Raw genomic sequence first — 25483 nt, 5'->3', positions numbered from 1 at the left:
GGCACATGTCTGAAATCCCTGCACTTGGTCAATAGAGGCAGGAGGACTGGGAATTCCAGTCCATCCTTGACTACAGCATGACTTCTATGCCAGTCTGGACTGCATGAGACCCCATTTCAAAAACAGACAAAAATCAGTCAAATATAAAGGGGATAGTTCTGAAGAAACTGAGGAAATTTAAAGGATTTTGTTTATTTACTAGTGCTGGTGGCTTGTTATCTATGTTGTAAATTTTTCTGATGAGTTAAGTTTCTTTGCTGAGGTTTCTTTCTTTTTATTTGTTTTTTTGTTTCATTTTGTTTTTGTAAGAAGAAATTGCATGATATCTGATAGTTGCTTTAGAATACTACAGAAACAACTATTGGACAGAGAAATTCAAATGCTAGAAGCTAGTTGATATGTCCATGGTTACATCGGACTGTTCTATTTCTTTTCTGGGTTTGAAAATTTCCATGATAAACTGGGAAAGTAAAAAATTAATAAGTTAAACATGGAGCTCAGTGGTGTCAGAGCCTCACGATGCAATGGAAAGTGGAAGCAGCAAACAGAAAGCCAGCTCCTTCTTATGTAATCTGTACCTAGAACGTGGGGATTGATGCCATGTGGGAGTGCTGTTTATTCAAAATGTGGACATTGAACAACTGCTAACTTGGAGCTTTCAATCATTAAAAAGTCCCTTTTTCTGGACGGTACCAGAAATTGCAGGATGTAGTATCAAGCAGAGAGGACAGATTTGGTGGGTCACACAGAGCATCAATACCTCCTAGAATCATAAGCCCAAGACAAGGCTCCAGGGCAAAGCGTTTTCAACATTTGACTTTCCCCTCCCTTCCCTTCCCTTCCTTCTCTCCCTTCTCTTCCCCTTTCTGATATACAGGGTCTCATTGTGCATGTAGGGCTTGTCTGTCACTTGTTAGGTAGCCCAGACTGGCTTCGAACTCATGATCCTCTTGCCTCTGCCTCAAGTACAGAGTTCACAGGCTCACACCACATTTGGCCTCACAGTTATTTAGGGGGAGAAATTGGGTTTAAGTCATGGAGCAGCTGCTACATCTAAAATATTGATGGACATTGAAAAGAATATAATAAAAATTAAAATGTTTAAGTATGTTAACAAATTATCAACAGTGAAAAATTTCTGAATCAGGGCTTAGATGTCCCTAACTGATCAGCATATTATGTTCAAAGAGTTTCAGCCCAAATGTTTCAGAAGAGCCAGGAGCTGAACACCAGGAGAAGCCAGAGAACAAGTCACAGCTTTGAGAGGCAGGACATAAGGAAATGCACAGCTTTCTGAGCATGTCAAATGTCAGACAGGTAGGACCTCTGAGGAGTGTGGAAGAAGGAAGGAGGGAGAGAGGAGGGGAAAGAGATAAGGTGCTGAGAAGGGGGAAAGGAAAGAGAAGGAGGGAGAGAGGGAGGGAGGGGAGGGGAAGGGGGAGAATGTGAGTAGCGGTAGAAGGGGAAGAGAAGGAAAGAGCAAAAAGAGGAGGGAAGTAAGAAGGCGGGGGGGGGGGAGAAAAGATAATAAAGTTAATAAAACATCCTTCTGGTACAATCCATGGAATTCCAAAGTCCTCCTCGATTGAGACATCTTCTGAACACTTTTGGAAGGCATGCTCCCCCCTGGGTAGGTTGGAGACTATGGGATCTGTTTATTAAATCCTGAAATTGCTGATTAATTCCCAGAAAGTTCTAGTCCAGTGGATGATCTCAAGACTCATGCTTCTCCTTGGAAGATGCAAGGTTAGGATAAAAGAAAAGTTAAAAATTAAACATTACCCTTAACATGATGAGGCCAAGAATTCGATATAGGATTTACCAGCAGGTAGAAAAATTCACCTCTAAAGCTGAGTGGAAAGTCTTCCAGGGAGGAGGAAGGGCTGTTCTGTCTTAATCAGGTCAGTGTGATTTTTATTATGTGCCAACTGAAATAAACTTTTAATTCTCCAGAAGGCTTTAGCGGTCCTTCCCTGGCAGAGAATTTCCCAATGTGAGGAAATTTGTTAGAAGAATTTGCTTATCTTTAGAGGCTTTTTACAAGGGGGAAAAAGAACATATTTTTAAGAAAGAATGTGAAGTGGGCATTGCTCACAGAGACACGAGGAAAGAGAAGGTGTGGACTGTGGGGGCGAGCTGTCCGTGATTGTTGTAGCAAGGCAGTGGTGGAGGGAAGGGTAAGTGTGGTACACTGGACTGCAAGTGTGTCCGGTAGGTGGTGTGTGCAAATTGTGCACACTTATCATTACAGGCTAGAGGTTTGTGGGTGGTGGTGTTTGTACTATGTGTGAGGAGGGTTTGTACTATTCGTGTGTGTTGTATGTATATGTGTGTGAGGGGTGCATTTCCATGTGGTTTCTGTGTGTATAGTAGTGTGTAATGTTTTTGCGCATACAGTATGTGTGTACTGGGTTTGTGTATAGTGTTTATGTGATATGTATGTAACATATCCATGTGCATATAGTTTGTGTGCAGTGTGGTTATATGTGGTATATGGAGTATAATTGTTTGTCTATTATATCTGTGCATTGTATTGCAGTGCAATATGTGTGTGCTTTTCTGTCTGTGTGCGGTATGTATTTAGTGCTTCTGTGTGTACATAGTGGTATCCATGTATTGTGCTGTATGTATCTTACGTGTGTCACATTTCTAGTGTTTGTGTAGTAGTTCTTTCTATGTGTACTATGTGTATATTATTTGTTTGCATAGTGTTTCTGTGTGTAATATTTGCATACTATATTGTATATATAGTATGCGTATAGAGTTTGCATAAATGTGTAGCATATGTGTATTGTTTATGTGTGTAATGTTTTCCTCTGTGTGTCATATGAGTGTGTAAGGCATTTGTGCGCTGGGTCGTATGCATAGTATGTGTGCGGTGTTTCTCTCTGTTTAGGTTGGTGTGGTATGTATGTTGTATCTGTGTACTGTGTTCCATGAATAGTAAGCATGTAGTGTTCCTCTACGTGTGTGTGAATATGTGTAGTATCTCTGTACTGTGTTGGGCGTTTGTTGCATAGAGCAGTTCAAAAGAGGATCCAGTGTGTGATACTTGTGGTTGACGTTCTACGCACTCTAAAATGCTCCAAATACATAAATCCTAGGTGTCCTGGGGACGTGTGCGAGTCCTGTGAACTGATGAAGTCAGATCTCAAAGTCCTAAGCTCACAGCATATGTGAGAATTGAATCCTAACTCATTACCCTCCCACCCGCGTCTGCCTGGCAGAAGCTTGGCTGTGGTAGCTCTGTTTCCAGAGAAACTGCGGGTACAGACAGGTTTACATGGGGCTATGGAGGGCGCTCTATCTCCAGAGAGTGTAGCATTACTAAGAAGACAGTCATGCATCACCTCTCTTAACGTACACAAAATAAGCTGAGCACATCTTTAATCCCACCACCTGGAAAGCAGCTGTGGGTGGATCTCTGTGTGTTTGAGGCTAGCCTAGTTTACAAAACAAGTTCCAGGCCAGTCAGGACTGTTACATAGAGAAACCCTGTTTCCAAACAAACTAACAAAAAAAAAAAAAAGAAGAAGAAGAAGCAAAACCAAAAACAGCAGAAGATGAGTTATGTTTGTATTTAGTCCTTCTCTAAATTCAGCTTTAATTGCACTGTGTTCTTTTCCTGCCCGCTGACCTTCTGACAGTCTGCCTTGCAGGGCAAGCCTACTGGCAGCAAATGTCCACAGTTTTTGTTTCTATAATAAAGTTTTTATTTTTTCATTGAATTAAGAAAAACTAAATTGACAGGGTTGCTAGTTAACAGATTTTCAATAAATTTTAAGTGAACAACAAAAAAACCCCACAAAAGTGGAATATTAACTAAACTCCTCCGTGGGGGTGAAAGGGCACTGGTGTGACTGGATTAGTCATCCTTTGACCCTGGCTTTCAGTCAGACAGGATTCCCGAGGGCTTGGTCAGTTGCTTCCTTTCATATGCTGACCAGTGTGCTTTGAATCCACAGTGCATGGAGACCAAACCCACAAACAAGAAGAGAAGCATCAAATGGAGAACCAGTGTCTTGCCAAGAAAGGTAGTGTTGTCCTGTGGTACAGGGTCCACCTTCTTAAACACAGCATCACTGACGGCGAGGGAGAGAACTGGTCAATGGAAGCATTAATTCGGAAATATTCAGAAAAGGCAACAAAGTTTTCATATGATTCTTAATGCTCTTCTGACATCCCATAACTATGATGCAACTAACAGTGCTTAAATATTTGTATAGCATCCGCAAGTCCTATATTAAAGGGTAAAAACAAAGTAAGAGAAAGAAAATAAATTTGATTGATGCATGCATGTATAGACACAAATATATACTTAACAAAATAGGGCATAATAATATGATAATCGCCATTGTTTTTCCTGGGACTCATCACATGCCATAGTTAGTATTTATATATATGGCCGATGTCATGGTTGATGTTGATAACTACCATTCCCTACAGCCTTTGACTTCATAAAGCACCTCAATGGACTATGGTTCTTTACCTAGTGTGGCATCTGCAGCTTGAGTCCCGAAGGCCTGGGCCATTTGTAGTTCTGCTTGCACAGGGTTGTGAATGAGTCTCACTGACCTTAAACACTAGTCTGGGAAACACTAGGAGAGACTCTAGAAGACCGTGCCTGTTTGCCATACTCTTCCTTCTCAAGCTACAGAATAGAAACCATATTTCCCTGTTGGAAGATCAGATTTATCACCCATGAACGCTTTAACTCCATTCATAGCTCATCACCTCAGAGACTGAGGACCCCAAAGTCCCCCAGGGGAGAAGCCCTGTCTTCTAGCCCAATGGAGTCCTTGCTTTGCCACCAGTGTCTGAATTTCTCCCCGTGGCAGCAATAGGTAGAGGCCAGCAGAGCAGTAGCTCCTGAAAATAGGAAGTGAAACGTTTGCTGCCACATCCCTAGGGGTGATGGTTTCTATCTCTCCCCGTGGTTCCTGGATTCATGAATTATAGCTACGGGAAAACAGCATCATGTGTTGAATGCTGATTCAAGCATACACAGCCTCTAGTAGAATACTGTTCCCGTCCGGCAGAGTACTGCCACCAAGTTAATGCTGTAACTGTGTCCTCATAAAAGCCATTCAACCACAAGTGAGGTAAGACCAATAAATCTATGAACACACATCTCTGGATGTGAAGTGAGCGCCCGTTGTATAGAACACCATGTCGGGGAATAGGACATTTTTCAAATTCAGATAAAGTTATTTCTAGAAAAACATTGCATAGAGGAAGGATAAATTCATATCCAGAATAACTGTCTCCCTAGTAAATATAAAACAATGACCTATCCATGCAGGAAATTATCTAATAAAATCTATCTGCTATCAGCTTCATAACTGGTCATCCACATAACTGCTTCAATGTTGGTCTCTGTTGCTGGCAGATTGAGCATTGAGCAACAGCCATGGATATGTGGGGTTTGGTGAATGCTGTGCCCATGCATAACTGTCAATCTTCTAACCCGGTGTTGTAAGTTAGTTCTCAGGGATTTTGATTTTCCTCTTTTGCAAGGTATCGCAAGGGTCGATTTAACATTAATCAACATGACATTATGTTGATTGGCCTACATGAGAGGTAGCATTCACTATGGACTTACTGGAAAAAAAATACTCATCTGAATAGAGACCCAGATTCCAACCCTTTCTGGATACATTCTCACAACAAACCCAGAAATATAAGTTACCACTTTTCTAGTAGTGTCTCAATATGGTGAAATTGACAATCACAATACATATATTGGATTATCATACTCTATACCACTTTATTTTATAACTAGGATAAAAATTCATCTTTTAAAACACAGTGTTTGTTCAGATGGATTTCAAACCCATTGTGGATTCGTGACTTTTTTCTCTTTTAGAATTTTAATGTTTGTAGTTTTGTGCGTACCCATCCCATGTTGGGAGTAGTAAGAACTTATATTTGCCTCTTCAGCAAGTCCACAGATAAATATTGTACCCTAGTTGCATTGCTTCTATAAGGGTCATCGGGGACTGATTTACATGGTGAGATTTTGCAATTTGAAGTCATGACTTTTTGATGAGGTTCAAGGTAACATTACAATAAAATGGAGATGGTTGGCTATGTTTTGCATGTGTGATGAACATAAATGTTTAGAAGTCAGATGGTGGACCACAGTAGGCAGAATTCTTTTATTTATTTATTAAAGATTTCTGTCTCTTCCCCACCGCCGCCTCCCCTTTCCCTCCCCCTCCCCCAATCAAGTCCCCCTCCCTCGACAGCCCAAAGAGCAATCAGGGTTCTCTGCCCTGTGGGAAGTCCAAGGACCACCCACCTCCATCCAGGCCTAGTAAGGTGAGCATCCAAACTGCCTAGGCTCCCACAAAGCCAATACGTGCAGTAGGATCAAAAACCCATTGCCATTGTTCTTGAGTTCTCAGTAGTCCTCATTGTCCGCTATGTTCAGCGAGACCGGTTTTAACCCAGGCTTTTTCAGAACCAGGCCAGCTGGCCTTGGTGAGTTCCCGATAGAACATCCCCATTGTCTCAGTGTGTGGGTGCACCCCTCACGGTCCTGAGTTCCTTGCTCGTGCTCTCTCTCCTTCTGCTCCTGATTTGGACCTTGAGATTTCAGTCCGGTGCTCCAATGTGGGTCTCTGTCTCTGTCTCCTTTCATCACCTGATGAAGGTTAATATTCAGGAGGATGAGTAGGCAGAATTCTAAAATCACCCCTAGGACATCCTAACCCTGATACACACAAATAATTTCCCAGTTAAACAGGAAAATTATCAAGGGAACGTGATTGAATCACACAAGCCTTTAAATCTACGTTTAGAGGACAAAGATGGAGCAGTCAGACAGATGTAAGATGGATTCAGCATGGTGGGGCTTTTCACTGCTGGTTTTGGATATAGAAGAGACCATGCCGATTATCTTTGACTGTTAGGGAACTCCATAACAATAGATTCCTATGGTAGACAGCTTTGGTGACTAGTTCTTTAGCCTGGGGCGATGGATCAGTCAAGAAAGCCTTTGCAACACTAGTACAGTTATCTGACTTCAGATCCCCAGCACCCATATAAAAAGCTAGGTGTGGTGATGTGTGTCTGTCATCCTGGTAGGAGGGAGACAGATACAGGAGGAGTCCTGTGGTTTGATAGCCAGACCATCTAGCCTAACCAGAGTGATCCAGAGTTTCATGAGAGATGCTTCCTCTAAAACTAAGATAGATAAGGTGGAGAACAATAGAGGGAGACACGCAGCATTGACCTCTGGACTCCATAAATGTGCAACCACTTTCCCCAATATGAGCATGTATACCGACATGCAGCATACGTGTGCGTGCACACACATACACACACATGTGCACACACACACACACGCATTACTTAGTCCTGGATGTACATGTATTTCTGTAATTCCTGATTTCCTCCACTGATGAGCGTGCTTGGTTTTATACCAATACTACATTCTTTACTATAGCTTGATACTTTCTCAGTAAATTTATTCTCTTCAGAAAAAAAATTCACAATGTAAAAATGTGAGTTTCTTAACCAGAGTAGTCATATCAGTTTGAGGATCAAAGCAATTTCTTTGAGATAAAATATGGCTGATAATATTAAGGGGTCCTACTTCCAAAGAAAACCCAAGGTATTTGTACATGGTTTCTTTAAAATAGACACTCACCAAAGCATTTGCAAACTGGATTAACATTCCGGGACATTCTAACTGGAATGACGTCTTAAGGTAATAGGGATTATTATATAAATCCCACATCTTCCTTTTATATGGCAATTTCTAGAAGGATGTTTTTACAGTAAAATTTTAACTTACTGTCTAGGATATCAAAGTTCCAAATGCCTGCATTTTTTTCTCTGAACTGTGTTACAAATTGAGATGTTCTTTTCTACTTCCCAGTTCCAGGGTTCTGCTCCTTTCGCTATGGGTTGGCTGTCGTTTTGCACTTCTGTAACATTGTCATCATGGCTCAGCGAGTGTGCCTGAACCTCACCATGGTCGCCATGGTGAACAGAACAGAGCCACCCCATTTACCCAATGGATCTGCCGTGGAGAGACTGGATGATGGAAAGGTATATGGGAAGTATGAAGTATAAGTTGAAAACTTTATCTTGGTAGCTAGTTTCGACAGAGGACGTATATTATTGACAGGATAATGATAAGAATAATCATAAAGCTCAAGTTTTAACTATGAGCAAGAATAGGCATAGTCTGTGATTAAAGAATAGCTCAAAGGCTGGAGAGATGGCTCAGCTGTTAAGAGCACTGACTATTGTTCCAGGGGTCCTGAGTTCAATTCCCAGCACAAACTTAACAGCTCATGACAGCCTATAACTGTAATCCTATGGGATCCAGTGCCCTCCTCTGGTGTGCAGACATACATGCAGATAAAACACCTAAACACATAAACAAACCTTTTAATAAGTAAAAAGAATAATTCGACATTTTAGAAGGGTTTGTTGTATGATTTCAGGTTAAGGGGTAACAAAACCCAAGAACTAGAACTTCTTTCGAGTAAGAGCTTTTGGAAAGAAATGGGGGCAAAAAAAAAAAATGTACCTTACCAAGGGAAATGAAAGATATGGTTAACTCTAACTAGAACTAGGCAGGGATCGAGAGTCAACTAGGACACACCTCACGTCTGTGAGGGGGTTTCTAGATTGTGTTAACTGAGGTGGGGAAACTCACACTAAGTGTAGATGACAGCATTCAGTGGACTGGCCTTTTGGTATGGATAAAAAGAGAAAACAGGCTGGGCTTCAGCATTTATCTCTTTCTCTTCCTAACTATGGGTGCAATGTAATCGGTTGTTTCGTGGCTTCTGCCAGCATCTCCAGTATCCAAAAGAATTTGAAATTTTTCTGGTCCTAGCATCTCAGATAAGAGACACTTAATCTATAATTGAAAATATCAATGATAAAATATAAATACATATGCAAAATGACATGATAAGATAACAAAGTTGTTTTGAGATAAAAGCAAACTTTAGGAAGAGGAAGGACTACTTTAAACAGACTGAGCAGGGCGACCACACTCCTGGAACCCATAAACACCAGATTTTATCTCCAATGCAGAGTCCTCAGACGTGTTTCCTCTTTTTTTTTTTTTTTTCCTTTTAGAACCCTGTGTATTCCTGGAGTCTTGATATTCAAGGGCTTATCCTCAGTTCTGTCTTGTTTGGTATGGTCGTGGTTCAGATTCCTGTTGGGTACCTATCTGGACTATATCCAATGAAGAGAATACTTGGGTTTTCAATGCTCCTCAGCTCTGTGCTATCCATGCTTATCCCACCAGCAGCCCAAGCTGGAGCAGCTTTGGTCATTGTGTGTCGAGTACTCCAGGGAGTAGCCCAGGTATTAAGACATGATTCAAACAGACATAGAGCTCGGATTCAGAGTATTAGAGTTCAAAACCCTCATCTTTTCATTTCAGGGGATAGTGTCAACAGGCCAACATGAAATATGGGTCAAATGGGCACCTCCCTTGGAACGAGGCCGGCTTACCTCCATGACTTTATCAGGTAAGTACTTAAGCCAAGCATGGTTGAGTCCCATTTCATCGCCTTGTGTCATGGTCTTTCCGAGAGCCATTTCAAAACTGGTGCTTTGAGTTGCTAGGGGCTTTAGAAACATCCCTGCAATATTCTTGCTTTGATTAGGAGAGAGAAGATGGCTCAGTGGATAAAGTGCTTCCCACACGAGTGTGAGGACCCTGGCACCCATGTAAAGTAGCAGACATGAGATCACACATTTATCACCCCAGCACAGTTGGCGCAGAGACAGATAGATGTAGGCCAAAAGCTCACTGGCCAGCCAGCCCTGCTGAAACAGTGAGGTCTGAGTTCATTGAAAGACCTTGAAAGAACTTGTCTCAGAACAGAGAGTAGGAGAAGAAAACCCTGGACTTCAACCTCTGGCATCCAAATGAATGTACATGGACACACACACACACACACACACACACACACACACACCACACTATTTCAGAATGAAAAAGCAGTGTCCTTACCTCAAACAACAGAAAAAGAGAGAAGAGAAAAGACGTTCTCCGTTCCTCCTGAGCACTGGAAACAAACTTCTTCCGTGGCGATTGTTCATTACAACATAGAGGTTTATTGGCGGGATTTTCAGGTGCCTTTGTTAAGCTAACAGGGATGTCTTCTGTGCCCTTTGATCAGGATTTGTAATGGGACCATTTATTGTCCTTCTTGTGAGTGGATTCATCTGTGATCTTCTAGGTTGGCCCATGGTTTTCTACATTTTCGGTGAGTCTCTTTTTACAAAATCTCAGTAAGGATCAAAGTTTAAGAATAAACACAAAAATCTACATCTATTATAACTTAACAATTTAATGGGCAGGGAGAACAGGTAGATCTCCTCTAGGGACTTGATTTTCATCTCCTTAACCAGGCGGTCCCGCTTGGTGACGGGGATGTGCTCCTTGTCTTCAGCTTTACCTCCACGAGCCCTGAGGCCCCTAAGACCACTGCCTGGCCCCTAATACTGGGCCCCCAGGTCCTCTGGGCCCTCTCACTTCACTGGCATCATCCATCACTTGGTGTTTCCAGAAGAAGAAGAAGCCTTCCCAGGCTTTCTATTGTCCAAATTCAAAAGGAAAGTACAGGGGCAGAAGGCCTGTTGATATTTATTCAATCCATCTATGGTTAAATCAGTGTCAGAAGGTTACAGAAAGTGCCTAATTCCCATAGTGTGCCAAAGGCTGAGTCAGAATAGGCAAACACATCTACCCTTGCAGCAGTGGTTGTGTGGCTGTCTAGCTCTGTGCAAGCTCAGAATGGCATGCTCTTGAGTTAGGGAGCCATTACCAATCTGAAAATATAAAGGCCCGACATTAGGGAATCCTAAGGGAGTAGACGGACTCATTGGATCAGGCCAGAACAAAGGATTCACCAACAGGAGCATATCAGTAACATGCACACCACAGCAAGGGCCAGCTGTGGTTACAAAGACCATCAAAGTCTGAGCCTCCCAGGGTTTCAGAGAAGAAAGAGACCACTTAGATTCTCAGGCCAATGCTCTAAAATGTACTTGATCCAAAACTCCAGCTAGAACTTCCTTGTAACATGTGATTCTCTGGTAGGTATTTTTGGCTGTATCCTGAGTCTTTGCTGGTTCCTTCTGTTCTATGATGACCCCAAGGACCACCCGTATATGAGCAGCAGGGAGAAGGCCTACATCACATCCTCTCTTCCCCAGCAGGTAGAACACTGAGCTCCTTTTGGGCAGCTTCTACATTCTGCGCCAAACACAACACATTCCAGATGATCCTTATTTGGAATGATTCTTGATTTCTTTCCCAGGTCAGCTCGCGCAGACAATCTCTGCCAATCAAAGCTATGCTTAAGTCTCTTCCGCTCTGGGCTATTATCATCAATACCTTTGCTTTCATATGGTCCAACAGCCTCCTGGTTACATACACTCCAACATTTATCAACACTGTGCTTCATGTCAACATCAGAGAGGTAAGTGTACCACCTGTTCTCATCTTTAACTCATAAGGGACTCCTCCCCACTTCTCTCTCTCTGTGTCTTATGACCATAGACTCAGTCTTTGCCTGCCTCCTACACTGGCTAGTGGACTTTACCTGGAGATGCATGGTTTTCTACATGTGAACTCTGTCCAGACAAAGGGTGTTGGTATACACACAGCGTCTGAAATCCTTCCATCAACACACATGCAGCCACTTTTCCACACAGACCCCCAGGGTCCCCAATATATGTCTTATTCTGTTACTTGAGACTTGTTACAAGCTAGTATTGTGGTGAATGCCTGCCTATCCTCTAAGTGCTTACAGACCTGAAGCAGGAAGATTGCTCTAACTTTGAGCCTAACCTGAGCCACAGTGTGAGACTTTTTTTTTTAATCTCTAAAAAATGAAAATAGCTTGACATACCATTCTCTTCAGGAAATGGAGTCCTAATGTAAAAATTACTCTGCCACTGTGTCCAGCTCTTGTTAACCCATTGTCTTGGGATAGAACCACAATTCCTGGGCTTTAGGTGTTACTCTTAAAGGATTCCCAATTGCTTATCTGACATTGGATGCCAGTTATGTTTGGAACTTCCTATCATTTGGTATCAAGGTAACCCAGAAAGAGTCCCTTAGAAATGGAGTATGGGCTCCCAACTTTGGAACGTTGTGTAATGTACTTATTGCCTCTGGGTAGTGGCCAGCATAGTGCCATGGTCATACAAGCTTTCACCGATTCAACTTAAAGAAACCATGGAGTCATTCCTAGAGTTAACCCTGGCCAGTTAGAGCAAACATGCAATTGTCTGTCATCAATTATCATCTCTAGCCTCTATTATTTCCCTCAGGGCTGACACTTCCTGTTCTCAGTAGTCTTCTCTTGCAATTTTCCTGGTCCCATGATACTAAAAACAAAAATCTATAAAGGATGGTGACAATTCTGACTAATCTCAAAACTATGTTTTGCTTTCCTTGGACCTTGTGTTCCCAGACACAGTTCTGGTACTGGATAGTTTCCTGGATCAAAGCACACATTTAATTCATGCATTAATTAGATGGGACTGGGGATTGAACCCAGCACCTTTGGCATGGCAGACAAGAACTCAACCACTGAGTCACATCTCCAAGTCTAAAGTACACATTAGTTACTGCAATCCGGTGAACGCACTGGCTGCAGGGCACTGCGTCTCCACCAGGTGCACTCAGGATTCCTGTTTGCTCCTCAGAACGGGCTGCTGTCCAGTCTCTCCTATCTGCTTGCTTACATCTGTGGCATCGTAGCAGGTCAGCTGGCAGACTTCCTCCTGTCCCGGAAGATTTTCAGCGTAGCTAATGTGCGGAAACTCTTCTCTACGCTAGGTAAGGAAGAGCCAGGACAGACGAGCACGTGGGGGAGTCCTTCAGCCCTGTGTTCAGAAGCACCTAACTGTACGGTTTGGATCATTCTGCAGGGATTCTCTCTCCTGTGATCTTCATCATGTGCCTGCTCTACCTGAGCTCCAGCTTCTACAGCACCATCATCTTCCTGACACTCGCCAACTCGACACTCAGTTTTTCCTTCTGTGGACAGCACATCAATGCCTTGGATATTGCTCCCAGGTGGGGCTCTCTTAGCATTCACTTACTTTTGCATTAATAAATAAAATGACATGCATTTCTTGTGTACAGGACGATGTTTTGAAATGGGCGCATTGCCGGATGATTAAATGGAGTTAAGTAACATTACTCATACAGTTCCTTATTTTTTTTAAAGATTTATTTATTTATTATGTATACAGTGTTCTGTCTGCATGTATAGCTGCAGGCCAGAAGAGGGCACCAGATTTCATTACAGATGGTTGTGAGCCACCATGTGGTTGCTGGGAATTGAACTCAGGACCTCTGGAAGCACAGTCAGTGCTCTTAACCGCTGAGCCATCTCTCCAGCCCACAGTTCCTTATTTTTGTAATGAAAGTACTTAACATCTATCCTAGTTTGCTATTAATGGCAGGCACTGTGCTGTTTGAACTTATTCCTTCTCATTGAAATGTCGCATCTTTCAGCCAGTGTCTTCCTAAATGTCTCGCTTCACCCCTAGACTCTGATAACACCCTTTCTATCCTCTACATCAATGAATTCAACTTTTTATATTCTACACGTACACGATATCATGTGTGTGACCTGTCTGTGACCTGCTTATTTCGCTCAGCATTATATCCTCCACGTTCATGCACGTTGTTAAACAAAGATGGACTTTCCTTCTTCTAAAGGCAATAGCTTTCTGTTGTGTAGACCACACAGTCTTTATCCATTTAGTGCTGGCGGACGCTGGTATTTTTTGTGTCTTACCTGAGTGGATGATGTGGCCATAAACAAGCCATTGCAGATGTCTGATGCGCTGACTCGGTCTCTGTCTAATACATGTCCAGCAGCCGGAGCGCTGGGACATACGGTGAGGCGCCTTCATTCTGTTTCCTACAGTGGCTGCCGCACTAGCTCAGGTTTCTGCCTCTCGCCAACCCCTCTCTCATCCTTTTCATCACAGCCATCCTAATATGGAAGGCAACAAGTTCTGAATCTGCATTTCACTGATGATTGGTGATGTTGAAAATTTTCCTTATGTATTCGTTGACCATTTAGGCCTTTTTTGAAAAGTTTCTATCTGGGTTCTTTGAGTCGCGTTCCTCTATGTGGATGGTGAGCTGTGCTTCTGATGTATTTCTGACACTAACCCCTAGCGAATGTGTGCTTTACATTTCCCCATTGCGTAGGTTGCTTCTTTACCCCACTGGCTGTTTCCCTGACTGCAGAAAGTTTGTAGCTTGAAGTCATTCCATTCTTCTCCTTTTGCTTTTGTTGCTTGAGATTTTTTTATTAGTCATATAAAAAAAAATGTCATCCAAACTGAAGTTCTGGAGGTTCCCACAGTGTGTCTTTCTCAAGGATTTATAGTTCCAAGTCTTTAGTTCCTTTTGAGTCAATATACTATATATTGTCCGAAAGAAAGGCACGATTCTGTTCTCTTCTGTAAGTAGATATAATTGGTTCCAATATTATTTTTTTTAATTTATTTATTTATTAAAGATTTCTGTCTGGTTCCAATATTATTTATTGTCCTTTTTCCTTTCCTATTGGCTGCCATACCTTTGAGGTCTATTTTGAGGACAGGTGGTGTGAGACCCCCTCCTTTGTTCTTTGTCCTTGGAACACCTTTGTCCACCTTTGTGAAGCCATAGATATTTTAACCATTTCTTTTCTATTTCTGTGAAAAGTATCATTTGGATTTCACAAGGCAAGAATAGACTGTTTAAACCACTTTAAGAAACGAACATTTTGCTGATTTTCTTTCTTCTGATCCATAAACATGGCGTGTCTTCAGTTCATCAATGTCCTATCGATTTAGAGTGCACGTCAGTCCACTCCTTGGTTAAATTTATTTTTAATTACATTTTTTCTAGTTCTTTTAAAATGGATTATTGTATTTTTCTTAATTTGTTATTAAGTAATGATTTTAAAACACCATTCTTTTTGGTATGGTCATACGTACTCTCTATATACATTTTTATAACCCAGCATTCAGGAGGTAGAAGAAGGAGAAGGACTAGATTGAGGCCACTTGGCTAAAGAGAGAGACTGTCTCTGACACACACACACAGAGAAAATGAAATAATAAAGTAAAAGAGTCCGGAATAATTTAGCATAGGTAAAATGTGCACAGTAGTGCTTTGGCACACAGCGAATGCCATCCCAGATTGTCTACCTCATTATTCTTGCTATTAGGTGCAAGTTCAGATGTTAATTCATGACAGCTTAGACTTATTTTACTGCCACTGAGATTTGTTTTCAAATATTTGGTTTTTAAATTATGACCACTGCTTTGGAATTTGTGTTAGTCCGTTTTCTGTTACTATAAAAAAAATACTGCTGAGTTTCACTCTAAACATTGATCATTTTCATAATATCATAGATTCCTTACTGCTAAAGGTAACCCTTTCTGACAGTGTAGGACAGTGAGAACTTGCTATCGTGCGTGCCTGCTTTCCGCCGTTTGAACGTAAGCCGTTGAAATGGGTGTTCATAGCATCAGCCGTCCCCGCTCTGAGCCTCACTGGATTGGGGTAGCTTTGCCTGAAGCATTTGTACCACTTTCCACCCTTGTTCTCTTTCCTTTTTGTACAGCTATTATGGATTTATTAAAGCAGTTTCAGCTCTAATTGGAATGATTGGAGGCCTAATTTCTTCAGCTGTAGCTGGCTTGATCCTTAACCAGGTAAGTAGCATGCAGATAAGCTCAGTTGTAGTTTTGGGTTTTGGTTTTGCTATTAATTGTATAAAGAAAGTCCACACACACACACACACACACACACACACACACACACACACACACCTTGGAGAAGACCACAACAGCAGGTGGTCTTCTGAGTCTACACTTCTACACACAATATATTCTTTCTCACTGTGTGTCAGCTGGTAGTACTTCGGCTATTTGAAAGGAAATGGGTCTCTGGTTTTAACAGAAAACGGTAGCTGTTGAAAGAGGATTTGGCTGAGCAAGGCTGGTGGAAGCACCAAAAGGAACTTTGTCAGGAAGGAAGTTAAAGACAGGAAGACATGGGGCTGAAGGTTGGAGGACGCTGTAGCTTCTACTGAGGCACTACAACGGCAGTTGTCCCAGAATTCCTTAAAATCCTTTTGGTGGACACAGTTGAAAGACTCCGCCAATTTAAAGTTACTTAAAAAAAAAAAAAAAATAATGTGTTTCAGGTTGGTGAGACGGCTCAGGGGTACAGCACTTACTGTAAAAGCCTATCAACCTTGTTCAAAACCCGGAAGCCACATAAAGGTGGGAAGAGAGAAGCAACTCACAAACGTGTCCTCTGAGCTCCACTTCCATGCTGGGGCACACGCATGTTCTCTCATGCACACAGCCTGTGACACACACAGACAACACCAGTGTGGAAACCCGTGCTTCTTCTTGATAAAAGCAAATAAAAGAACATTTTAGAGATTCAGAAAATTTGATTTCAAGGAGGTGAATGACCACAGGGCCACTAGCTGCTGTGGATCAACAGACACACATTTACCTGAAAAAGCAAAGCCAGGATGGGCATGTGTAGCAAGAAAGGGCTGCACCCTCATCTGCATGAGCACTGCTCAGGGTCACGCTCCCTGCCACCGCAAAAGCTGTGAGCAGAGGCAGGAATTGCATCTCTTCATAGTACTATCCGGAACGTTTGATTCAGTGAGTTGAGAAGGTGGTGGGTTAATATCCTAGGAAAAGCTGTAGCCAGCTGGCTTAAAGGGAAGCCGTTAATCATTCTAGAGGTCTGTCTTGCCCTACTGGTCAGATGATCAGGACATTTTGGAGACTTATGATGTCTATGTATTGTGCCTTGCACTTTCCCCTCATTCTCCAGGAGCCTGAGACCAGTTCCTTCCTGAAATGCTGAGTCCAACTAGTGTCTGACTATATCAACCCTTGTTCCTCCACCCGGGCTGGAACATTAACTCAGAACAGCCAGCTGCTAGTACTGTGTGTGGTCTAAGCTATGGATAACATGCATGTGCGGATGCCTGTCTACCTGCAGAAGGACTAAAGCACCTTCTACAGCATAGAATACAAAAGGGTCCAAACCCACCCCCTGTCAATTTCATTAGCTCCTCAACTGGTTTGTTTGGAGGGCAAGCTCCTGGGTGGATTAGTTGTGTTGGAAATTTCTCCCACCCGCCACACAGCAAGGGGCAGGGTGAGGTGGTCAGCATATATTGTGGCCACATTTCCCATCAAAGAGCTTCCCCAAATCCTGCTGTACATACTTAAGGTGTCATAAAGGCAGAAGCCACAAACAGCACCGCAGAAACTCCCCAGGAGGAGCACTGGCCTCACTAAAGAGGGGAAACTCAAGGCAACTCGGATTAGTTCTCTTTGTGAGCCTTAAGAGCCAGCCACACCCTGCTTTTCCGCTGCGTCTCTTGACTATCATGAACTGATTTCCAATTATTGTCGGCAAACTTTTCTACTAACTTTCGGAAGGCACGCGGGAATGTGGGTTTTAGAACTTTGCAGTGCTGTCTCTACCCAGGAAGGAATCTTGTCTGCCTTCTCCTCAGTGTGAGGGAAGAGAAACACTGACTTACACCCCACAGCAAACAGCATCTCGGTGCACTGTGAGATGGTTTTCTTTTGACACTGTGAGCAAGGAAAGGAGGCGATGATCTTACTAGCTTTGTGCTGTATTCTAGCGAAAATATGAAAGATGAACATGAAAGGAGAAAGAGTTAAGTAGGTGGCATTCAAAGACAACCAGAAGGCTACAGCTAAAGTATGACAATTAGCAGTTTGGCGTGGCTGCTAATAGAGTACAAATATATAAATTATATAAACCAATGTCCGTATGAAGTATTTTCTAAATATCTGAATAAATAGCACAGAGATAATTTTAGTATATCATTTATAGCCCTAAAATAAAATATCTAAGAATATATTTAATAAGTAATTGACATTTCTGTGGAGAAAACAGGAGATAGTTTTTACAGAATTAAAACATTCTCATAAACGGCAAGATACACCATTTTTGTATTAAAAGACTTGAAAAGCTGTTATATGCTCTGTTGGTTAAATACAATCCCAAATAAAAGTTTAAATTATTTTTGTGGGAAATGATAATGTTTTTATTCAGCTAACATGTGTCCATTTCTCTTAATTGTGTCAGAACCTTGCCATGGGAAATGTGAAATCATGTGATCATAGCAAAATAATAATCACTGTACATAGGATGGCTAAAAATAATAGCGGTAGTGCATAGAAATGGGTAAATCGGCCAACTGCATTTGAAAACACACTTTCCCTATATGCCTATCCATACGTGACTATCTGATACAATACACAGTTATCTGCATAAGGTGTCTTGAAAGAGCAGGAAGTTTCAAAATAATAAACCATGCCAAAAAGGTGCATTATTTACAAGATACTGGTATATTGCCTGGCAGTGGTGGAGCACCCCTTTGCTCCCACTACTCAGAAGGTAGAGGCAGGTGGATCTCTGAGTCTGAGACCAGTCTGGTCAACAGAGTGAGATCCAGGTCAGTCAGGGCTACATAGAGAAAACTTGTCTCAAAAAACTGAAATAAATAAATAATTAAATCCCCCCCATTAAAAAAAAGAAACTGTCATATTAATGTTGTATTAATAGCTGGTGAAAACAGAAATTTATAAATTTATATATATGTAATTAAAAGTAGTTACTGGTGTAGAGTGTCATTTATGAGTGTTTTGAATGCTTAATGACCTGTGTTGCGTTTACATACTATTTTAATGCTGTATTCTAAATGTTGTCGGATGCAAAATCAAGCTCGGCCACTCACAGTTATTTGTATTTCAATCCCTCAGGATCCAGAAAACGCATGGCATAAAATCTTCTTCTTGATGTCAGGCATTAATGTGACGTGCATAACTTTCTACAATGTGTTTGCTAAAGGAGAAATTCAGGACTGGGCTAAAGAAACAAAAAACACACGACTGTGAAGGTGAGACATTACTAGATTAAATTCTGAAATTGAAGATGCAGGCAAGAGAGCTGCTGCTGCTGAGTCGCCAAGATGGAGAGCTGAGTGGGCTGGGGGAGGGGAAGCATGCCAAATCTGAAACAGTATGGCTGATAACTGCCCCACCCGGCGCTACACTGTTCTGGGGGAGATATCAGAGTTGCTATAGCAAATCTGGGAAATTGAGTTTCTCGGAATTGAACAGTTAAGAGAAACGCAAAAGAGATGAGGACCTGCCCTCAGGAAAGTAGAATAATGGTTAGAAAACATGGAGTGTTGAGGCGAAGAAACTGATACCTCTGGAAAGCGCCGTCCAGGACTTAACATCTTTAGATAGGCTCTAAAACTTACCGCTGGGTTAGGCACAGCTGTCAAAGGGATGATCCTGGCAGAAACAACTCAAATAATAATGGAGACAGGAGGCCAGTTAAGGTGCGCTCAAAGAGAATCTGGTAATTTGTGAAAGTTTCATCTAAACTGTGGGTAGTGGATAAACCTGGATTAGAATTGGCAGTTGCGAAACAGCCCTATTTTCAAGCCCCATTGAATCAAGACACCCTGTTGTGATAAATGCCAACAGCTGTTAGGAGAGACAAAAGAAGACTGTGAGCCCCTCTTTTTAGGCATGAGGGAAGAGAGTGCACATGTTACTGGGCTAATGTGCATGTGTGGTGTGGTGTGGTGTGGTGTGGTGTGGTGTGGTGTGGTGTGTGTGGTGTGGTGTGTGTGGTGTGGTGTGTGTGCGTGTGTCAGCTAAAGACAGCTTCAATGCTACAATGCTATCCTTATGCTGACGCTGCCCGCCTTTCTTTCTTTCTTTCTTTCTTTCTTTCTTTCTTTCTTTCTTTCTTTCTTTCTTTCTTTCTTTCTCTTCCCTTCTACTTTATTTTATTTTAAAAGAAAGCAAACTATCTTGTTTTATTTTACATATCAATCTCAGTTTCCACTCCCTTCCCTACTCCCATTCCCTCCACCTTCCCCCCCCCCACCCCACCTCCCATCCACTGCTCAGAGAGGGTAAGGCACCTTGCTTTGGCGAAGGTTCAAGGCCCTCCCTACTGTACCTAGGCTGGGCAAGGCATCCATCTAGAGAATCCAAAAAAAGCCAGTACAAGCAGTAGAGATAAATCCTGGTGCCACGCACATTCAGAGGGCCTAGTTTGTACCTATGCTGGTTCCTTCCCTGTCTGGCTGGAGTTGGTGAGCTCCCATTAGCTCAGGTAAGCTGTTTTAGTGGATGTCCCCATTATGGTCTTGACCTCTTTGCTCATATTCCCACTCCTCCCAGTCTTCTACTAGACTTCAGGAGCTCAGTCCAGTGCTCTGATTCAGGTCTCTGCCTCTGTTTCCATCAGTTGCTGGATGAAGGTTCTAAGGTGATGTATAAGATATAAATCAGTCTGACTACAGGGCAAGGCCAGTTTGGGCACCCTGTCCTCTATTGCTTGAGGGTCTTAGCCGGGGTCATGCTTATGGATTCTTGGAAATGTCTCTAGTGCCAGGTTTCTTGCTAGCCCCATAATGGCTCCCTCAATCAAAACATCTCTTTCCTTGCTCTCATCTCTGTCCTTCCTCCATCCCTACTATACTGTTCCCCCAAGTTATCCTCCCCTTTCCCCTTCTCCCCTCGCCTTCCCCTTCCCTTCCCCTACTCTCTCTACCCCCATGCTCCCAATCGTGTCAGGCGATCCTGTCTATTTCCCCTTTCCAGGTGGATCTATGTATGTTTTTCTTAGGGTTCAGCTCTTTTGAGACAGTCTCTTATTGTCAGGCAGACAATTGAGTCTCCTGGCTGGCCAATCAGGCCCAGCGATCTTCCTGTTTCTGCTTCCCTAGTGCTCAAGTTACAAGTATGTGCCCCGACGCTATAAATTTTTACATGGATTCAGGGGTTCAAACTCAAGCCCTGGTGCTTGCAAACCACTAAGCCAACTATTTGCTTTCTGCAGTTTTCTGTTGTCTATTGTATCTGTGGAAAAGAAAAGAGAGAGAAAATACGATGTGAGGAAATAGAAGCAGTCAGAACAGACAGATATTCCTCCCGAAAAGGAGTAGAGAGAAACATGGCACCAGATAGGGTTTCGTTGTTGCTCTTGGCTGTTTGTTTTGGAGGGGGATGCAGTTGCCTGTAAGCTGATGTTATGTATGAGTCACTGCTCATTGGTCCTTTCTGTTGTTGATGCTAGTGCACTTTCATAGTATCTGAGTGTGTTACCCACGAACTCCTGGGTAAGAGCTAGAACCAGCGTGTGGTGATATTAGATGGGCTTGGAACTCACTGTGGAGCCCAAAGAGACTAGCCCAGAACTTATAACCCCCACTCTCAGGCCCTGACGTTACAAATGTATATCAGTGTGCTTGGTTCTTAAATTCTATTTTAAATGGAATTGTCTTCTCAGTTTAATTTTTGTGTTAAATACAATAGGAATGCAGTTAACTTTTGTAATGCCCTACAGTTTCATTAAGCATATCTTACTAGTTTTTAGTGGATACTGTCTGATTTCTATATAAATAATTTTGTTATCTAGAAATGTAAGTAATTTTACTTCTGTTTCCTATCTGAATAATCTTCATTTTTTTCTCTAATTGCTTTGCTTAGAACCCTTAGTATAAAATTGAATGCAAGGGTCAAGAGATAACATCTCTTATTTAGTGGTTTTTTTTTTTGGTTTAGATTAAGGAGTGTTTTTGTTTTCTGTGGAGTGTGTGGTGTGTGTGTACATTAATTCGAAACCTCAATAAGTATAGCTTAGACTAGCCTTGGACTTTCTATACAGCCTAAGCTGGCTTGAGGTTCATGATTTTTCCACCTCCATTTCTGAGTGATTGAGTTACATACATGTGCCACAATGACCAAAATTAAGAATAGGCATATTTACATTGTTCTAACCTTCAGGTAAAAACAGGCATTTTTAAATTGTTGCAAAGCCTTTCTCCACCTCAACTCTCCTAGGCTTCACTTTGGGGTTATAGATCTGCTATGTGTTCCCCCACTGCCCTGAAGACACCCTTGTAACATTACAACTTGCCATATAATATAAGGACTCTCAGGGAATTTCTGGGAACCATACTGCCACAAATAGGCCACCTCACATTAAGAGGACGGAAGTGAACTTCTTAGATGAATTTGTGGACTCAAGGAAGTGCCAATGTTATTGAGAGGTATTCAAATACCTGCAGTGGGTCCCCTCTCTGAACAGAATACATGGGGACACCTGCAGCAAATGAATGTTCTGTCCAGCTGACAAGGCACTGATAGCCACGTATAAGGCAATGCATTATTGACATGCAAAGCTTCAAATACACACACACAGAGAGAGAGAGAGAGAGAGAGAGAGAGAGAGAGAGAGAGAGAGAGAGAGGCAGGCATAAAAAGCATACAGATATGTAACGTTATATATAGGACATGGAAATCAAAGCAAAACCATCTAGGGAAACAATGGGGACAAACTGGGGATGAGAGGAGGAAGAAGCAAAGGGAAGACAGGCATTAGGCATGGGCATGGGAGGAACGTACTCAATGCACATTATCCAGCTATATGCAGCTGTTCTTATGTGCCATATACATCGAATACATGCACTGAAAAGTTTAAGCTAAAAATAGGTAAAAATCAGTTTAAAGAAGACTAGAACAGGGTTGGACATAATGACACACACCTTTAATCTTAATATTCACGAGGCAAAGGCAGGCAGATCTCTGTGAATTTGAGGCCAGACTGTCTATACATTGAGTTCTGGGTCAGCTAGGGTTACACAGTGAAACCCTGTCTACAAAATCAAGCCAATTAAACAGGAAAAATCCATTCACAAAAACAAAACAAAGCAGAATAATGTGTGCCTTCTTCATTGTTGCTCCAGTTAGGACCCTGGCTGGACCCTCTAGGTTAGCATCTTGGCCGTGATTTTTTCCAGGTTCTAGACAGGATGTATGAGTACAGAGGAGTTGGTCCAGATGCCTATTAACAGTCAGAACACCCCAGACTGTCAGACAGCAGCCTCTATGGGTGTCGGGAAGGGTTCTTAGAAAAGGCAGATGGTGCGTGAGTGCAGGGACCCGGAAGCTGGAGTGCGTGCTTGGTGTAGGGCCCCCAGGAAAGGTTTTATTTTCATTCTCTTAATAACAAATCACTGTATTAAAAGATGAAATGTGGGGACACAGAAAATGTACCTATTATTACTACACTTGTAATGTGCTGTCTTGAGGGCATTAATATACCTACAGGAGTGCCAGCTCTATGGCACAGTGGCTTTTGATTTGCTTGTTTGTTTTCAGGATGCAGCCTCAACACACAGCAATGAGTATCTTCAAGCACCGAGATTGGGCCTAGCAAAATGCAGCAGCTACTCAGATATTTTCGCATAGGGTAGGGCAGAGGAAGGAGGCAAGGTGGCACCTGGCAGTTAGATTTATTTATTTTTATGTCCGTAGGGGAGACATGCGAAAATGGCATGGATAACCTGTCACCGGACAAGAAGGACGACTTGAGAAAAGTCTCCTGGTCTACACTAATTTCTTTGAGGTGCTGGCACACTCTCTGCGTGACAACTCTCCAGTGACATCTCTGTGTGTTTTGTTTTCCTGTTCCTACAAAAGTTAATAGAAAACTGAGCGCTTACGAAGCACGAGGTCAGAGTCCCTATTAGAAAAAAAAAAAAAAAAAAGAGGAACTGTGTGAGACTCCCATCCCTAGGAGCCACCAATCCCAGGAGGGGGTGGCGTGAGGATCCTGGGAGGCCAGTCTCACCCGCTTTAGTCTGTGTACTTCTTCTGCACTGCGTATTGTATGCGACAAGTTACGTGTCCAAGTTTAAAGGTGGATTGATTTATCTGTCCTCCTCTATGATTCAATAAACAAACATAAGATGAAATTTTACTCTACAGCTTCATGAAAGGCCTCTTGGTTTGGGTTTGTTTTTGTTCATTTTGTTTTCAATTTTCAACATTCATTCCTCTTCGTTGTAAATATGTGAGCCATTTGAAAAAAAAACAACTTAAATTATTTATATTCTTTTAGGATAGCCCAATTTGAAAGAAAATATTTTAGAAAATCAGTTTCCTCTTTGATGGTCCCATTCAATCATTTCCCAGTCAATTCTGCTCTATTCATGCCTGCTCTTTCTCTCTTGCCAGCAAGCCTTTGCAAATGCTGTGGATCTTCCTCGAGGGTCTTTCCTAGAACATTCGTTCCATCAGCCTCCTACATCAGGTGATCTTCAAACACCAGCTCAACGGATGCTGTGTAATGGTGGTGGCCACCACTCACTCTTAAATAAGTGCATGGCACTTACATATTCTAGTAAGATGTGCCCCTCTTTCTTACATAGTCCACAGCTGTCACTGCACACTCGCTTGTGATACTGTCATTAAAGCCATCTATCCCCCTGTGGTAGTGAGTGATTTCAAGCTGTGCCTGACTGTGATGCCTGTCATGTCTCCATACACACTAATGTGTTCATTAACATTCATTTAGTGTTCAAATGTTTATGTTCTCTTTTGTAGTCCATGTGGATTCTTAGCGCAAAGAAACACCATACAACACCATACACGCTCTCTAAACATTAGAAATGAGCCGGAGAAAGCATGGGTCTTACCAACATTTTTAGAAGGCATTTTACACTGAATGAGACCCATTGAACAGTGGCTGGAACCACAAGAATCAGAGAAGCAGGCAAGGAGCAGTCACTGTAGACTGATGCTACCAAGCAGTACATGAGGAGATCAGAGTCACACAAGCCTGTGTCTACTCCCTAAGACTAAGACATAAGAGATTTGCACAGATCCACATCCCAATGAAAGGTCCAGGTCAGAGTGGTCAAAAAGAAGGAATCTGTAGAAGAGTTGATCCAGAGAGTGCCTGAGTGGTGTTTATGTTCTAGAAGTAGTTTGGATCCAAAGCCAAGATCCACAGACAGGAAACTGTCTAGAATGGTCGAATTCTACTACCCCTCTTGTATTAGTTGAAGAAAGTTGATTAATTTTTACACAATAGATTCACTCTTCCTTGTTCTTTATTTTGATTTTCTTAGACACTCTGCACACACCAAGACTCACAATGGCTCTTTAACCCTCTCACTTAACATGAGAGCCACTGTCCACTTTGGCCTCCTGCCCCTGTAGATGTTCTGTTGTCCAGGTTATCAAGTCTCTATTGCTGGCAGCTTACAGAGTTCATGGTACCACTCTTCCATGGTTTCAACTCATCACTCCTGTACTTCTGATTTCCTCTTCAGTTTTGGTGCAAAAGTATAGAAGTTTCATAGAAAATTGGACACATCTGTGCTTCCAGGATCATACAGTTACAGTTATAAACAACCAACCATTCCCTTCCCTTGCGAGACCTCTAATTGTGGGGGGACATGCCTTTAGTATCATCTAGCCAGGATCTCTGAGATGACCCTGAAACAAAGCCCTTTTGGTTAGATGTCTTTAGCAGCCAAGTAGGTACAAAAGCAGGTCTTTGAAGGGAAGTATCATGATATCA

General features: G+C 42.2%; 1 protein-coding gene across 9 annotated transcripts; it reads left to right on the top strand.

Annotated features, from left to right (window-relative positions):
- The first annotated feature begins 1552 nt into the window (after nucleotides 1-1552).
- Slc17a1 (solute carrier family 17 member 1) lies at nucleotides 1553-25470 on the top strand. Of its 9 annotated transcripts, none has more exons than XM_050142414.1 (13): nucleotides 1553-1630; nucleotides 3966-4034; nucleotides 7886-8058; nucleotides 9106-9339; nucleotides 9419-9506; nucleotides 10164-10250; nucleotides 11087-11205; nucleotides 11307-11468; nucleotides 12673-12835; nucleotides 12928-13075; nucleotides 15636-15726; nucleotides 18847-18983; nucleotides 23431-24115. In XM_050142414.1, exons 2-12 carry the CDS (start codon nucleotides 4007-4009, stop codon nucleotides 18979-18981), a joined length of 1428 nt encoding a protein of 475 aa, XP_049998371.1. In that variant the 5' UTR covers nucleotides 1553-1630; nucleotides 3966-4006; the 3' UTR covers nucleotides 18982-18983; nucleotides 23431-24115. The 9 variants fall into 9 exon arrangements, 8 of the variants coding, with proteins under 8 accessions (XP_049998371.1, XP_049998369.1, XP_049998368.1 ...); XM_050142412.1 differs by lacking the exon at nucleotides 23431-24115 and adding an exon at nucleotides 24133-25470 and having other exon boundaries at nucleotides 1626-1746; XM_050142411.1 differs by having other exon boundaries at nucleotides 1626-1746.
- Nucleotides 25471-25483: the final 13 nt, after the last annotated feature.

The sequence above is a fragment of the Alexandromys fortis genome, unplaced genomic scaffold, assembly GCF_014885135.2.
Source record: "Alexandromys fortis isolate MF-2015 unplaced genomic scaffold, M_Fortis_MF-2015_v1.1 scaffold_5, whole genome shotgun sequence".
Classification (NCBI taxonomy): Eukaryota; Metazoa; Chordata; class Mammalia; order Rodentia; family Cricetidae; genus Alexandromys; species Alexandromys fortis.
This window is presented reverse-complemented; position numbering and strand designations above follow the sequence as displayed.